The 16789-nt window shown below is 42.1% G+C and overlaps 1 protein-coding gene across 9 annotated transcripts in view; it reads left to right on the top strand.

The window, feature by feature from the left end:
- Positions 1-16789, top strand: part of FHIP1A (FHF complex subunit HOOK interacting protein 1A) — a 277030-nt gene that overhangs the window by 239769 nt on the left and 20472 nt on the right. For all 9 annotated transcript variants that reach the window (XM_011710586.2, XM_011710589.3, XM_011710587.2 and 6 more), the window contains 3 exons: positions 6909-7099; positions 9801-10937; positions 16567-16745. In XM_011710586.2, the coding sequence (XP_011708888.1) occupies positions 6909-7099; positions 9801-10937; positions 16567-16745 (1507 nt within the window). The remainder of the gene's footprint in view (positions 1-6908; positions 7100-9800; positions 10938-16566; positions 16746-16789) is intronic.

The following is a 16789-nucleotide window of genomic DNA, read 5'->3' as shown; positions in this document are numbered from 1 at the left end:
TGTCCTTTGGACAGAAGTACAGGTGGGAAAGGTTTTATGAAGTGGCTGGGATTTGAAGATGAGTATTAGGAGTCAAAGTGCACAGCTATTAAGAAGACAGTCATTTGGCAATTTAATAGGGAACTCAGGTACACCAAATCTTGTCTTGGCCCAGCAATACCTCTTCTTTTCCAGAACCTGTGAGAAGCATCTGTTTTTGTGAAGGAAAGCAATGATGCTTCCTTATTAGCTCATGATTTAGCTCTGAATCTCTGCACAGAACTCTAGAAACCCCTGGTTAGACCATGGTGCACGTCTTTCCTTCTTTTTGGTAAACCCAGATCCTGAACCTTGGAGTTGACTACTCTGGTGAAACCCTACCCCAGCACTGCAAGAAGCGGACCCAGAGAGAATGTGGTCCCAAAGCTGAGAGAGGAGCGAAGGGCTAGGGCTGAGAGGAGCTCTGAGTTGCGAGGGTTTGTGCTCTTACATGCTCTTCTGGTGGTGTGGAAGCAAAAACGAAAAAGTGGGACTACCCGGGTCCTCTGGCATGTACTCCCTGCTCCTCCTTCCTTAGTGGACTTCCTGACCCTTCATTGGAGCAGTCCTGGGGAATAAGAGTGGGTGCTAGCTTTGAGACCACTTTGCTTGAGGAGTGGTGCCGTGCAGGCATAACATCTTGCAAAAGAGAATGATTACAAAACGACTCTGAAAAAGCTGGTGGTGGCCTATTGTGGAGGGCCTTACAGAATTGTCGGGAGAGTATCACCTATTAGATTTTTAAGTTTAAAAGAGCTTTTGAACTTTTTAGGGTTTTAGATTAGGTCATCAGTAACTAATCTTAAGGATTAGCAGAAAACAAATCCAATCTTAAAGAAACACCCTGGATAGTCTGGGTAGAGCATTAGTTATCTGCCCTAAAAGGATTATGTTAGCTCCTCATCAAGCCTCTACTGATATATGACAGAATGCAAGGCCTGAATGAAATCCGGAACAACTTGGCAAAGCCGTTTTTACTGCCCAAAAAACCAGGCTTTTACTCCAAAGTGGGTAAAACCTGATGGTATTTAAATGTTAAATTCTTAAATACTGCTTCTGTGATGGTAGGAAAACCAGCTGTCTTTTTTCAGTGTACTTGGAAGCCTGGCCTTGGTCTGGAGGCGCAGAGCTTCCCAGCTGTGGGTCACCAGGTCAGATTTAGTCCAGATGATGGAAGCTCTTGCTTGCTGGCTATTCAGTGACCTTTACAAGGTGAGCACTAATCACCCTTTTACTGCTCATATAGTGGTGGTGGTTGTGTTAAAAAAGTATCCTCAGAGATGGCATCAGTAATGGCTTCTCTGGAGACCCAGACTTGTACCTTATAAAGATGAAGAGATCAGCTCATGGTTGAAATACATAAATGTTCAAGTCAGGGCTAGTCATTTCTAGGGTGGGTGAGGACAAATATCCCAGGGAAGTGCCTGAATGTTATGTTATCACAAGTTCTGAATGGAATAATGAAAAAAAAAACCAGTGCCAGACCTGAGGTTAGGACATGGGCTTGACTGCCTGGTCCTAGGCTCTCTGGGCCTAGGTTTCTTTAATGAGGATGATAGTGACGATAATAATAATATAGTTACTCTTAATTGAATACTTCCTCTGTTTCTAATTCTGCGGTGCTGCTTGAGGGGTTCCACCAGGAGAGAAACTGAGAGGACATACACAGAAGTCGATTGGGCACATAATAGGCATGGAAGAAACCACTGGCTCCTGGTCTCCTTCTTCTGCACTACTGATGTGACTCAGCCTGTTTTGGTTTTGGAATATGCTACCTCATAAGGTTATTGGGAGGATCAACTGTGGTATGTCTGTGAAAATGTTTTGAAATGCTGTAAAGCAAGGTTCTGTAACCTTTGGCCTGCGGGCCGCATGTATGGGGCCCAACACAAATTTGTAAACATTCTTAAAACATTATGAGATTTTTTTTTTGCAATTCTTTTTTTCTTTTAGCTATCATTAGTGCTAGTGTATTTTATATGTGGCCCAAGACAATTCTTCTTCTTCCAGTGTGGCCCAGGGAAATCAAAAAATTAGACACCCCTGCTGTAAAGTATAACACACATTTAAGGGAGGGAATTTTCTAGAAAGGACATTTTAAACTAATGAAAATAATTTTTTCCCGATTTAGAATCTGTGCAAAAAGCAAAGCCAATAAAAAAATATTTATTCTTCAAGTCATTTGAACATTATTTTAAGAGACATAAAAAATGGATTTATAATCTGTCCTTTTTGTTTGCTGCTGCCACTGCAGTCATTTGAATATACATGATAAACTTGCAGATCTGAGAGGCAGTAGAGCAATGAAGATTATGTGACTGTGTTTAATGAAGGTATTTGTTATGTGATAAATAAATAATAACTATATGTCAATTTTTGTTACAACCCAAATACTCATAAATACCAACATTTCAAAATGATGATCCATTTGTAACAGATACTAGTTTCTTCATTTGACAAAATATCAGAAAAGTGAGTTGAAATAAGGTATCCCCAAAGACAGGATATTTTAGTGAGCAAAAAACCAAGGAGAAATTGTCCACCTCCACGGATATGACATATGATAGGCCAAAGGCAGGCAGGAAATGCTGACAAGCAGTGAGGTAACAAATATCTGCCATGCTCCTGGAACCTCCCAGTTGAGACAAAATTTAATTGCTTAATACATTGAATGCTATATCTGAATATTCTGGTTAGAGAGTTTTTTTCAGAAGTACTGGTCCATTGTCAGGTTTATGAACTGCCTTGCCTGTTGTGTTCAGATAGAGGTTGTTTTGCCTGAAGAGAAGCTGTATGTATACTTTAGGAACATTTTCATTTTGCATAGGAGTTAGGGGTCTGGAGGAAAGGGAAAAAAAAACCCCAAAAACCCACAAAGCCTGCCAGCCTAAGGGAAAATGAATAGTAGAAATATGGCCAGAACTTCTTTGAATCACAAATGATCTTTTTGAATTCACTAACATTGCTTTGTAGATTTTGGTCTATGGGTGCATTGTTGGAGTTATCATCTCAGAAGAAGTGCTTCACTTAGCTCATTGTACTTCCCTGCCTTGTTTTGCTTGTGTTTATGGTCAGTGTAGCATAGGGCAATATGTGTGCTTTGTTATCAGCTGATTGTCACTGAATATTTTAGAAGTGATGATGGTTTAATTTAATTACCAATATCCAAGAAAATAAGAAATAGGCCCAGGATTATAGAGGGTTGGGGAAATAGTGAAAATCAGGGAGGACAATATGTATGATATATATATGATACATATTTTATGTATATATTAGATATATTTTTTCTTTTTTTCCTTCTGTGTTGGGGCATGGCTTTGCAAAATCTGGACCTCTGAAGTCAGATATTTATTAGTCTCTGATTATTTTTATAGTTTCATGAATTTAAATTCTCAAATAAAATATAGTATAAATGAAAAGATAGTTTGAGGATAAATACCTATACTAAATTCATAAGTGATTTTTCCGCTATTGGCAGCCAATTCATCTTGATATTTGACATTTGGGGATATTCTGGCATTTATTCTATTTCTAATCTTTTCCTGTGAGTGATGAAAAGACAGACAGAGGGGCACGGTCTTTTTTTTCTATTCTTTCTTCTGGGATGATCCTTCATTTTAAAGATACAGCAGAACCACTGCTTTTTTTCTTTTCTTTTGAAAATTGATGTATAATAGTTGCACATATTTTTGGGGTACACATGATATTTTGATGCATGTGTGCACTGTGTAATAATCAAATCGGTATCATTAGGGTATCTATCATGTCAAGCATTTATCTTTGCGTTGCGTTGGGAACATTACAATTATTTTCTTCTATCTATTTTGAAATATACAATAAATTATTGTCAACTGTAACTTCTCTACTGTACTATTAAATACTAGCACTCTGTGTAGCTGTATTTTTGTACCCCTTAACTAACTTCTTCCGCCTTCCCTTCCCAGCCTCTGTAACCACCATTCTGCTCCCTACTTCTGTGAGATTCACTTTTGTAGCTCCCACGTATGAGTGAGAACATGCGATATTTGTCTTTGTGTGCCTGGCTTATTTAACTTAATATAATGACCTCTGAGAACCACCATTCAGAATACCCTGGGCTATTCATTTGAATACACTCCCCATTTCCTGTTTCGTAGACTCTTTCTTTCAACCAATAGGGGATCTCTGTTGATTTGATCTATTCAGAAGAAAATTTTTAGTTTCTACTGAAAGCATGTATTTGTAAAGTTGCAATTCCCCAATAAGTCTTTGTTCTAATATAGTTTCAAGCTACCCACTGGTGATATTTGATAAATAGCTTTATTAGCTTTGATCCAGTGTTCCATTTTTAATACTTCAAAGAATAAAAATCTATGAATATCAACTTAAATCATAAAATATGCTTAGTTTGAGCCATAAGCAGTCATTGCTGTTCCAGCAGTATATAAAAGCATCGAAGCAGTTTATTTCTTAAATAATTAATGACCAAAATAAGGATACAATAAATCCTGTGTAATCGGAATTTCTCTCGGCCTCACCAGCCTATGGGAAGAATTCACATCAATGGCTACAGGACAGGTTTTTCCAGCTCTGACCCCAGCCACCTCATAGAAAACCTTGGACCCGCCCCTAAACCCCCAACCTAACACAAAAGTATCACCCATCACTTCTAGGGATCACCAAGTGAGAAATCTTTTTTGTTTCTCTGTTTTTGTTTTTTAGAGACAGGATCTCACTCTGTCCCCCAGGCTGGAGTGCAGTGGTGTAGTCATTGCACACTGCAGCCTCTACATCCTGGGCTCAAGTGATCCTCCCACCTCAGCCTCCCGACTAGCTGGGACTACAGGTGCACACCACTACACTCGGCTAACTCTTCTATGTTTTATAGAAACAGGATCTTGCTGTGTTGCTCAGGCTGGTTTTGAACTCTTGGCCTCAAGCAGTCCTCCCACCTTAGTTTCCCAAAATGCTGGGATTGCAGGTATGAGGCACTGTACCCCACCCCCAAATGAGGAGTCTTACATATATGCATGAACAAATCTCCCACCATGGTTGCCACAGCAGCATCAGCCATGGTCCCCTCTCCTGCTCCGATCCCTTTCGTTGCTGCTACCTTCCCTTCCCACCCCCCAACCCGCTGCCCCTGTTCCTGCTGTGCACCCCGGCACCTTCCTGTGGTGCTAGAGCAGCATCGCCTTCTCTGGGTGCCCACTGGGGTCCAGCTGTGCTTTGTTCACAGCTGGCAGGTTCACACAGAGGTGGGAGAATGCTTCTCTCTCCTGTGTTATTTCTGGTTACCAGAGCGTCTCTACTCACAGATATCCTTGTGGAAAAGAGCTCCTTTATTTTCTGCCTGCAACATCCATTTTTCCTCATTGCTAAATTCCCCAAAACTAAACCAAGAATCAGAACAGGCTTGCCTCCTGTTCCATACTTTCCTTTTTGTTCTTGTAACCTTCTACTTTCATGAAACTGCACTTATGAAAACAGATGCCACCACATCAGACCTGCAGGGTGTGTCTGGTTCTTACTGATAGCAGGTTTACAATATATATCTGCCCATGGGGACAGTGGGAGGAGGGGATGAGGACCGCCTTACCTAGATGGTTTGCCTTTTCTGAGAACTGAAGGTTAAGTGGCAAGTTTGCCATATCATACCTGGAAAGTATTATTAAAACCTTCAGTATCAAGTAGCACAAAGAGAACGGAATCTTTCTTCCCTCTCTGACTCTGGTTCTTGCGGTGGATTAGTTGTGAATATCAACTTAGGTTTTCCTCATTTGGATCAGCAGGAGGTGTGGGAGATGGTTGAATGTTTACAGGCCTGAAGACATGTCCTGAAAGTCGTACTTTTTATCTTTTTTTAATGAAAAGCTTAATCTTATCTTGTTTTTCTCTGCACTGCTTCTTTCTCAAATGCCGAATACCGAAGTAAAAACATGCTGGCTGATTGAAGGGTTGTGATTGTTCACATAAGGGCTTGGGCTCATCTGTAATTGGCTCCTGCACACGTATGTGATGCTGGGCTCTGGCTATAAGTTCTTTATCCCATTTGCTCCATTTTGTTTAAATAAGCAGTATGTTTTTTTGCCCTGTTAAGAAAAGAAGTCATTTAAACACACTTTATTCTAGCCATGAAGCCCACTGATGTGCTCCAGGTGTGTCCAGAAATGGTTGCTCAGGTTTTCTTGTCCCCAGGTTCATAATGATACTAAGATGCTTTTGATCACCAACCAAAAGTGTTTTGTGTGAAATGGGGCCCAGTGATCCTCAATGAGTCATTTTCCATTATATTTTCTCCTGGTCACCCGTGAGAATGTAAAGAAAAGGTTTACACTATGGAGTGGTTGTTTGCTGTTGCCATTCAGTGCCTGCGATGAGCCAGAGTTTCTGGGATTATAAGAGAAATGATCGAAGCAACTCCTTGCTGTGGTAGCACATTATATTGAGGAGGTAGACACTGAAGTAATCGTGATACAAGGTAATAGTGCTTAATAGAGGCCCATGAGCATAGTGGAGGGAGGGATTAGCTCCCTCTCAAAGAAGGTGACACTGAAGCTGGACTTTGTAGAATGAAAGGCATTGGTCAGGCAGAGAAAAGGGGAAATCTCAGGCCAGGTAAAGGTGACAGTGGGCACAAAGGCATGGAAGTGAAGAGGGATCATTTAAGAGATGCAGAAGTTCCTGGAGACTAAATTGTAGAGAACATTAAGTACTTTGTAAAGAGGATGTTCTTTCAGAAGAAATTAAGCTAGGGAGTAAACCCTGGTGGCTGATGAGATGACTAGTTGAGAGCTGGGAGAGGATGAGTCTGCCCCTGGCCACAAGGAGTCCCTGTTATGGTTTAGTTAGTCCCAGTAATGGTTCAAGACATTGCAGAGACCAAACGCTGGTTCTTTTTGTCATTCTAGGTATCTGATCCCCTGCAATCACATGATGCTGAGTCAGAGGTGGGCTGTGAAGGAGAGAGACTGTTACTCTGTTTCTGCGGCCAAGCTGCTTGCCTTGACTCCTGTCTGCTGCTCCAGCGGGATCACTCTGACGCTGGGGAACCAAGAGAGGGATTATATTCTCTGGTCGAAGTGTATGCATGACACTTCAGGTAGGAACTCGCTAGTGATGATCTTTAAACCAAAGGATGCCACTTCATCTCGCCTTGGGATGTGTGTCCCTTTGGGTGGACAGGGAATTATGTAGTGGGTCCCATTTCTTTTATGAATGACTAGTTGGGATCCTTTTCTGCTTTGTAAGGAGTTATGGACACGTTGTAATCAGTGTTCATTGACGTGCCCAGACATTACGTAGTGTTGCCAGATCTTTATTTTATGTGGAGTTTCTAGTGGGATCCTCAGAGTCAAAATGTGAAAACGTGTGCTAGCTTGTCTTCGGAAACAAGACAGGGGTGAGAGGTGTGGAGATGGCTATTACTGAGACAGAATCAGCCCTTATTTTAATTTCTAAAATGAGCCACTTATAGAAATCTGTCATAAGGATTTATGTATTATTGTATATGACTATAAAACTTGAAATTTGTGATATAACAGCAGAATCGCATGCATTTGATTGACCTAATGAGGAAGGCTGCCATAAACACTTTACAGGGGTTATGATGCTCGGTGCTATTTGCCAGCTATGGTTCCCCTCATACAAGCAAAATTGAAATGGCCATCTCTGTCAACCTTGGCTCTCTGGCAGGCAGCTGGAGCAAGGGGGCATTTGTGTATCTTTGATGGTCATATGGCTGTTTCAATTCAGGAACTTTCTGCATGTCCTGTGACCACTAGGAAATCCCCAGTCCTGGTGTTGAGTCAAGCGTTTCCAGTTTGTATTCTGATATCCATGCCAACAATGTCATTCTGTCCACCCAGCTATAATTTTCTTAGATAAAGTGTATTTAAAAGCTGGGTTACTTGACTAAGAAAATGTCAGTATGTTTGATATTAATGTAATTTGTAGAAATTAAGGTTGTCTTACTGATTCTTTGTCTTTATATAAAGATGCATGGAAATTAGCAATTTATGTAATTTAATTGTATTTTCCTATTAGGCAGGTTAGTATGGATATTTTGTATTTTCATACCTAAAAATTGTTTTAAAAACATATTTAAAAATTGATGTCTTTTCTAAATTTACTATGAAAGTTTTTTCAAGAATGATTCTGTGGCTAGCCTTGCCTCAGAATTCAAAATTCAAGTTAAACCTATGATTCTCCATAACTTGCCAACTTCTTTCTCTGTGTGATCACTTTTAATGCTTTGAAGAAGGTAGTATTCCCATTTTACAGATGAATAAACAAACTCAGAGAGGAATTGACTTGTTCATGGTTATACAGCTAAGTAGGTTCTCTGGTTCCAGGTTCCATGTTCTTTCTACTCTTCTGCCCCTGGAATTGCCTTACAGCAGATAAATGCCCTAATGGATGTGTGGTGACATAGCTAGCTAGCTAGCCAGAGTAATTACTGTACAGGGGTAAATAATTTTCCCAAGAAAGTAGCAGAGCCAAGATTCAGGTTCTGCATCTTGGTTCTGTGTCTTGGTTCTACTACTTTCTTGGGCAAATTACTTAAGTTTTCTAATTTTTTTTTCTTATCTGTAAAATAGTACCTACTTCAAAGGGTTATTCTCAGGAAAGCAAGTGAAGACATGTAAAGCTCTTAGAAGATTGCCTGGCATGTAGTAAGTGCACAATAAATATTGCTAGTAGTAGTATTTGATGTATTTTTACATAACATAGATAAGAGATAAACACTAACGTTTTAGCAGTAGAGCTGTAAAATATGAATTATGTCTACCCTAATGCCCTGGAAATGGGTATTCTTAAAGGCTCAATTCTGACCCAGTCTGGTAGAGATTTAGAGCATGAAGAGACGTGAGGCTTGCAAAGATGTGGCACTGAAGTAAGAATGGAGGTCGGTGTGAAATTGCCTGTGCTTGAATTGTGGCTCTTCCACAATTTGGGTTGGGCATTCTTTCATCTCTGAGCCTCAATTTCTTTATCTGAAAATGGAGAAAATAATATCTACCATACAGGATCATTGGGAGAATTAACTTAGATAGCATTGATAAAGCACCTGCATCATACTAGATGTTTAAGAAATGATAGACTATATATTTTTCCCTCAGTCTTTTTCTTTTGAGGGAAAATGTAAACTTATAGGAAGATATTTTCACAGCTATTTCAGTAGTGAAGTTGGAACTTTTAACATCAAAGGCAGTCATAGTAACATGAGCAGCATTCTTAGGTTAAAATGACTTTTGTAGTGAATATGATTTTACTTTAAGAGACCATTTGATAATATCAGCATCCTCGATAGTCCCCAGGAAGGCAGAATGAGTTAATAGGCTTTTCTAAAAACCCAGGATTTTTCTACAAAAAGTCTGGTTCTCAAATTCATGGATTATCAGCCTTCCACTTTAGATTCAAAGTAAAAAACTTTAAGGTTATTACTCTGTGGCAGGTACTATATCAGGTGTATTACCTAATTTAATCCTCTCAACAACCTGAGAGATTGCTATCATCAGCTCTTCTTTCTCTAATGACTCGTACCAGATAATAGATTTCCATTGGCTATAGCCACTATTGATTGGCTACATTGGTTTTCTATCTTCTGTGAGGGTAGAGTTTCTATTATTAATCTTTCCTTCTTACAATCTAACCATATTATTCAGAGGTTGTTTAATCAGATATAATTAGACCCAAAGTAGCTGGCAAGACACAGTCTTAGCCTAAATGGATCACACCCCCATCCACTACCTTTGTCCCCACACCTCCCTTGTTCTAATGAACCTCTGCCTCCTGTGCAGGACCTGTGGAGTGGCCATTCCCTGAAGCGTTCTCCCAGTCAGCCTGCATTGTGGAGTATGGGAAAGCCTTGGACATCAGCTACCTGCAGTACCTGTGGGAGGCCCACACCAACATCCTCCGCTGCATGAGGGACTGCCGTGTCTGGTCCGCCCTGTATGATGGCGACTCCCCCGACCCTGAGACGTTTCTCCAGGGTCTGACGGAGGAGGGCAGTGTGAGCTCGGCCTGCCCTGTGTTCGGGCTCCCGCAACAACTCCCCAGGAAGACGGGACCTCAGCTAGCTCCCAGAAAGGACAAGAGCCAGACAGAGCTGGAATGGGATGACAGCTATGACACTGGAATCTCCTCAGGGGCTGACATGGGCTCCCCTGGGCCTTATGATGATCTGGAGGTTTCACGTCCCCCAGCACCCATTGATCCCCCAAAACACATCCAGGAGATGAAGAAGAATGCCATCCTGCTCTTCAAAGGGTCCTACATAGAAGAGTCAGACTTTCAGGATGATGTGATGGTATACAGGCTGTGTGCTGAGAAGGACTCCGAGGACGTGAAGGATTCTCAGGAGGAAGCTGCTAGACCACCAGCTGAAGCCCAGGCTGAAATTCAGAGTGTTTCCATCAACAACGGCTCCCTCCTCAGCACCCAGCCAGCAACAGATTCAGAGGAGGAGTGCAATAGGGACAATTCAGACCCATTTCACAGTGAGCCCATGGAGCCAAAGCAAGAGAGGGAACCTGAAGCAGCCACAGAATCCAACTCAGAGTTAGCATCCCCTGCCCCTGAGGCAGAGGACAGCTCTAACCTGACAGCCGCCAACCCGGAGAGTGAGGATCTCATTGCCCAGTATGACCAAATCATTAAAGAGCTGGATTCCAGCGCCGAGGGCTTGATGGAACAGAATTTCCCCACACCTGATCCCTTGCTTCTCACTAAGGAGGAAGAAGGGAAGGAAGAAGAGAGCAAAGGAGAAAAGGAGGAGGAGGGGAAGAAGGAGCTAGAAGAGGAGGAGGATGACTTTGACTCTTTTATAGCGGAGACACCTGCTGTAGAGACTGTGCTTTCCCCGTTTGTGGGGAGAGAGGAGGCTGCCTTTGCCAGTCGCCATCCCGTGAGGACTCAAAGCACCCCATTCACAGGTGACCATCTTACATTGTCTTGTGGTTTCTGCTTTTGAAAGTACTTGTATGTGTTGGAACAGGAAAGTAAGGTAGGCAAAGGTAAGGAATATGATCGGTTTGTCTAACAGAGGGCTGAAAATATTTTTGTCAAGAGCAAAGAGGGGTGACTTTATTTTTATTTTGCCGTTCTTGCAATGATTATCTTATTTATTTCTCAAGCTAGGGGTTAGATTTTATTACTTAGTAACTTCTTTTGATATGTCAGTGTTAAAATAGTAGGACTGATTAAACCACACAAGAATCCAGACTTCTTATTTAATGACTTCATTTATTCTAGTGTAACTAACTTATTTTTCTCCTTAGCACTTATTTACATTTATTTTTAACAAATGACTGTCTCCCCGAGCAGAATGCATGCTCTGTGAGGGTGGAGCTCTATCTCTAGCACTGGAAGAGTGAACAGAGCACAGAATAGATGCTCAGAGTCCTTGTTGGGTGACAGTAGCTGTGCACACATCAGAGGCATCGGGGTTAGCTGTGCCTTTGCCTGGGAGCTCATTTCAGAGAATCACAAAATCTTTATCCAAAAATAAGTGGAGTGGACCCACATCAACTAAGAGCGCTTTGAAAGAGTGTGTGTGTTCAATGATACACCACCAGCCACAGGTAGAAATCTTGCAAGAGGTAAAGGGATAGGGTAGGATTTACAGATAGGCAGGTTGGGGTGAAGACCTATGATAGAAAACATCATTAAATATTAGCCAACAAAATCTGCATTTACAAATCATGGTGCAATGGGAATCGCCATAGATGAGATGGCATACTAAGCCCAGGGAGGGCCAGGGTGGGACCACTGGATGGTGTTTAGGTAGCAAGGAGAGGGGCTGGAAGATAGTAGCAACGGAGGGCGACAGTGGTCTTGGAGCCAGGCCAGGGGTTGAGTCCTGGCTCTAGCATTTAGCAGCATGTGGCCTTAGCATCCCAGGCCTTCCATTTGCTCCTGTGAGGACTGAATGAGATACTGGGAGGTCATTATTCATTTTATGACAGGTAGCTCCCTGGAGAAGCTTGGTGAGGAAGGACTGTGCTCCTACCTCTTGGAGTAACCCAAAATAGATGATAACAGATTGCCTTCTGGTCCAGCCAGCCAAGTAGGCTTATGTGATTTCAAGGAGCTTTTCCAGCCTCCTCCTCCAATATTTATTCATCTATTTACTGATGCCTGAAGATTTGTATATACAGGAAGAAAGCTTTTAATTCCACAATTAAGGGCTTGCGGTTCTAGTTGAGATAACGTTTCAGTGTGAATGAGTTTTAATTAAAATTCAATCAGTCAGTCAATCATAAGTAAAATGGATTAGATAATCTCACTTTTCCCAGTTGATAAGGGGGACAGGGAAGGGGGAGCTGGAAGAGTTCACTTGGAGGGAAAGGGCAGCAGTAACTTGGCATGTCACAGCTTGCCTTCTCGTAGGACATCCGGACTACCCATGGCCATGAAGATTATTCTTTAGAATTCCAGCTTTCTTACAGAGGAGCTTCATTCCTGGGAAATGTGTAAATAGAGGAAAGAAAGTATAGCTCAGGGCAAGGTTAAAAAAAAAAAAAAAAAGCAAATCCAACAACCAATTAAATAACATCAATATTTTACATATAATACACCTGAGAACTGACAAAACATACTGCAAGCTCTTTGATACATACAGGTAATTGTCACTAAAACCTTCCTTTTTCCTCTTTTGAACCTTGTACACAGCTTTAGGAAACATCTCTCTTCCCATGTATGTCTGCTTTATAGTTTCTGAACTTCTGAGTGTGTTCTGTAGCATTAGGCTTAACTTCTTCTCTCCAGGGCATCTGATTTCCACTGAAATGAGTTCACTTCCCAGCAAAATCAAAGCATTCCATTTGTCTAATTTTATTTATTCATGTGTTCAGCAATCTTTTATTGATCCCCTGATGTTTGGCAGGTGCTATGCTAGGAAATAAGGACACAACATTAGAGGAATTCACAGACTTTCAGAGGAGACTCCAACAAAGAAGTGTACTCTCTTAGTGGGAAATGCATGATTAGTTGTCATATGCCAATCCAGTGGGAACCCAGTGAGGGGAGTGGGACTGGCCTCACAGAGGAGAGGGATGGACAGTGCAAGGAAGTCCCCAGGTGAAAGCAGGTGAGAATGATAGTCCAGACAGAGGAGACAGCAGGAGGAGACTGAAGAGCCTGCCAGCCTGTGGGGTGTGACCGCATGGTTTATGTGGGGTGGGGAGGTGGGAGAGAAAGGCAGAAAGCTTGGTTGGTGCCAGCTTATGGAGGGCCTTTGGGCCAAGCTGAGGGATGGAAACCTTGTGCCCTGTCACTGAAGAAGCCCCTGGAGTATAAAGTTGAGGAATGATGTGACTGGATCTGAAAAGGCCAGCTTTGGTAGGAGTGTGTGCTGAGCACTGGAGTGGGGAGAAGTTGGTGCCAGGAAAAACAAGTGAGACACCCTTATTGCCATGTCAGAATTCAGAATGTGCCAGTGCCTTTATCTAGTAATTCTGTTTCTAGGAATGTCCTCAGAGCTGTATTCACACTGTATGCTGAGGTGTACATACAAGGATGTTCATTGCAGCATTGTTTAGAATAGAAGAAGACTGGAAACAACCCAAATACCCACCGGTGGGAGACTGACTTGCTTGTGCAACACCCTGGCAATCTAATGTTTTGTGGTCCTGAGATGAGCTCTGTATGTGTTGATACGAGGTGTGGTCTCCAGGGTGTATTGTTAAAAATGCTAGGTCTCTCTCTGTCTCTCTCTTTCTGCCTCTCTCTCTCTCTCTCTCTCTCTCCTTGGCAGGCAAGATAATGTGTTGGGTAAGAGCACTGGAACAGGTGGTGCGAATTAAAATTCTATTATTCAAAGGTGGGTTCACTTAGCATTCTGCCTCCTCTTTAAATGGGGATAAATAATAAATATACTTCCTAGGGTTGTTTTGAATCTTGAGTGAGTTGATACATGAAAAGTGCTCAGCACACTGCCTGGCAGATAGGATGTGCTTAATAACTGTTTTCAATAATAATTAAATTAAATCTCTATTAACATAGAAATACTGTTGCTGGAGTCCAGACCAGAAATGAGACTGACCTCAGGCAGCGGAGCAGGGGAGGTGGAGCTTCAGGTCCACATCAGGAGATATGTCCAGGGTAGAATTTGCTGAGTGGAGGCACAGAATCGACGGCTGCTCCATTCTTGGACAGGGGAAGTGCAGGAAGAGGGTGCAGGTTCGATGGAGGCAGGGGAACAGGGGAGAGCGGTGAGTGGATGACAGGAGGCACAGTGGAGATAGTCTCAGTGACTTTGAAGAATGTAATACTTTGTGAGGCGGGGAGTCTATGTGTGCTCCTAGGAGATGTGGGAAGAAAATAAAACCGCTGTCTTCCAGACACACCTGCAGCTTCCTGAATTGTGCTGAGTCTTTCAATTTTCGGCTGCTTACCAGATCCCCCTACACACTTTTTGTTAAGCAGGGATTTTTTTTTTTTTTTGGTAGTGCTAGAAACTAAGAATAAAGTAGGAATTTGAAAGTTTTAACACATTTTTTATTGCACACACCCAAGTGATGAGTCATTTAATTAGCGGACACTAATTATAATGTCAAAGTGGACTCCATTTGTATCATTACAGTCTACTGGCCTTGACCTAATAATAGTCTGTCATTCACATAGGTCAATGATGACATCATCTTCCTTTCCACAGGGCATGGGATTCAAGCTTGTGGGAACCCTCCCACTTCACCTCACCCCTTATAGTAGTGATGTCCCGTGGATGGTCTCCCCTGGTCACTGCATGGTCAGCAGTTTAGAGTTTGTAGGATGGCTGGATGTGGCCAGGCACAGTCTGGGACTGGGGAAGAGAAGTTGAGGAATCATTTTAGGGTCATATGTTTTACAGAAGACTCTGGCCACCTAAGTATGTCTTAATTCACCTGCTTTTGCTCCATCTGGAAGGAAATAGATGCTGAGCCAGGGACTGTAGGGGAGCAAGAGAGAGGAAGCTGAAGACAGCAGCCTTCCTCCTCTAGATCTACCTGGAAAGCCAGAATTGTGTTGCGATGCCTTGAGAGTTACCATTGACATTTCTGGGGTTCTTTATGGGAAAACCATTCATTGCTTTCAAACTGGGGTCCCTATCCAGAGTTTCCAAATGTGTTTGGCAAAGTCTCCCAGTTGTTTGTAAGCATCTCCAGAGAGTCTCTATCTGAAGAGTTCATTGACCTCTTATGTCATGGAAAGTGACTAAAGACCTCTGCCTCCCATCCCAAGGATGGGGAAGTTGAGGCTAAATGCCACACGTGAGGGGATGGTGCCTCTTGTGTTGAGATCCCTTAGAGACATCCTCGGTGTTCCTGGAGACAGAGATATTGCAGTTACCCTCTTCCTCCCCTGTGTGGTAAAGGTTTCGGTTTGGTGTTCCCGTTCTACACACAGAGCTTCTGTTCCTTGCAAAGGGTTTTACTCTCTTATGCTACCAGGGCTTCTGAATGAAGCATCTTGTGATAAAGTATGTTTTTGTTAATGTTGGTGACATCTTCATGAGGCATGGCTTATTTATCAAGGGATGTGTGCTTTTGTTATAAACATGTCATGGTTTAGTAGCATCATCAGTAGCTCCACCAAGGGAAATGCAAAATTCTCATTGTGTTTAACAGAACACTTTTATGGTAAAAATTTAAAGTATCTTCAAGTAAGTTTATTAATGCCAGATTTATTTTTGGTGTTCCCTGCCCTCAGTGAACTCAAAGCATATTAATTTTCTAGTGACCCAAAGTAGCAGAAACTTCTTTTTGCCTATTTTTTTTTAATGGACTGCTTTTGTACGACTAATTTTTTTAACTGCTTTTTTTCAATGACTGCTTTTGTAGTCATACGGATTTTCTTTTTTAAGAAATCTATGACACGGCGAACTATATCTCCCCAAACTGACACCCTTTTCTCTCTCCTCTGAAAATTCAGGTGTGGTTACTGAGTTGCTAAGGTTATAACCAGGCACTCCTCCACCTCTCACCCATTTTTTTTTTATTGTTCCACATTACGACACTTGACAAAACCAAATTTTTCTCAGTGTGCTTGTTCAGGATAGACAACCCCTGTTCTCAGTGTTGCTATTTGATAAACATAGTTTGTGCATTTTTGGTGTTCTTTACACAGATGTTTCGTTACTAAGACTTTCAATGGCCTCTGGTGCTTACATGAAATGCTACAGTCCATACAGTCTGTGCATCATGAGATGATGGCTGTCATGTGTTAAGCACTGGCAGCCCCAAGAAATACAGGAACAATGTAGAAAAGCATATTTTAATTTTAAAAAGTTAAATTATTTGGTTTTTTTTTTTTTAGGTCTGTGATAATTTTAATAAGTATCAAAACTGCTCATGGAGTCAAAATGTCAGTAGCCATGCCTATTTTTCTGTTTTCTTTTTGCCGTGGTGGTTTGTTTTCTGTTTTGGTCTCAAGGCAGGAGAAAACTTGGCCGTATTTGCTGTCTGGCTTGCACCTGCAGGCCCGTGGTGGTTTGGGAGCTGTGGCACCAGTGGTTCTGCCGTTGTCAGGGAAAGGCATCCATGTGAGCCCAGCCAGCCCTGAAGCCTTATGTTCTTCCTGCAGGCCCATTCATCAGCGTGGTCCTGTCAAAGCTGGAGAACATGCTGGAGAACTCTTTACATGTTAATTTGCTGCTTATTGGGATCATTACTCAGCTAGCCAGCTACCCCCAGCCACTCCTGCGCTCCTTTCTGCTCAACACCAACATGGTCTTCCAGCCAAGCGTCCGCTCTCTCTATCAGGTATGTTAGCTGAGCCTACATCCATACCTGTTGATTTTGTGGGT

Source organism: Macaca nemestrina, chromosome 3 (assembly GCF_043159975.1).
Source record: "Macaca nemestrina isolate mMacNem1 chromosome 3, mMacNem.hap1, whole genome shotgun sequence".
Lineage (NCBI taxonomy): Eukaryota > Metazoa > Chordata > Mammalia > Primates > Cercopithecidae > Macaca > Macaca nemestrina.
The sequence above is the reverse complement of the archived record's forward strand: the minus strand, read 5'-3'. Positions and strand labels throughout refer to the sequence as shown.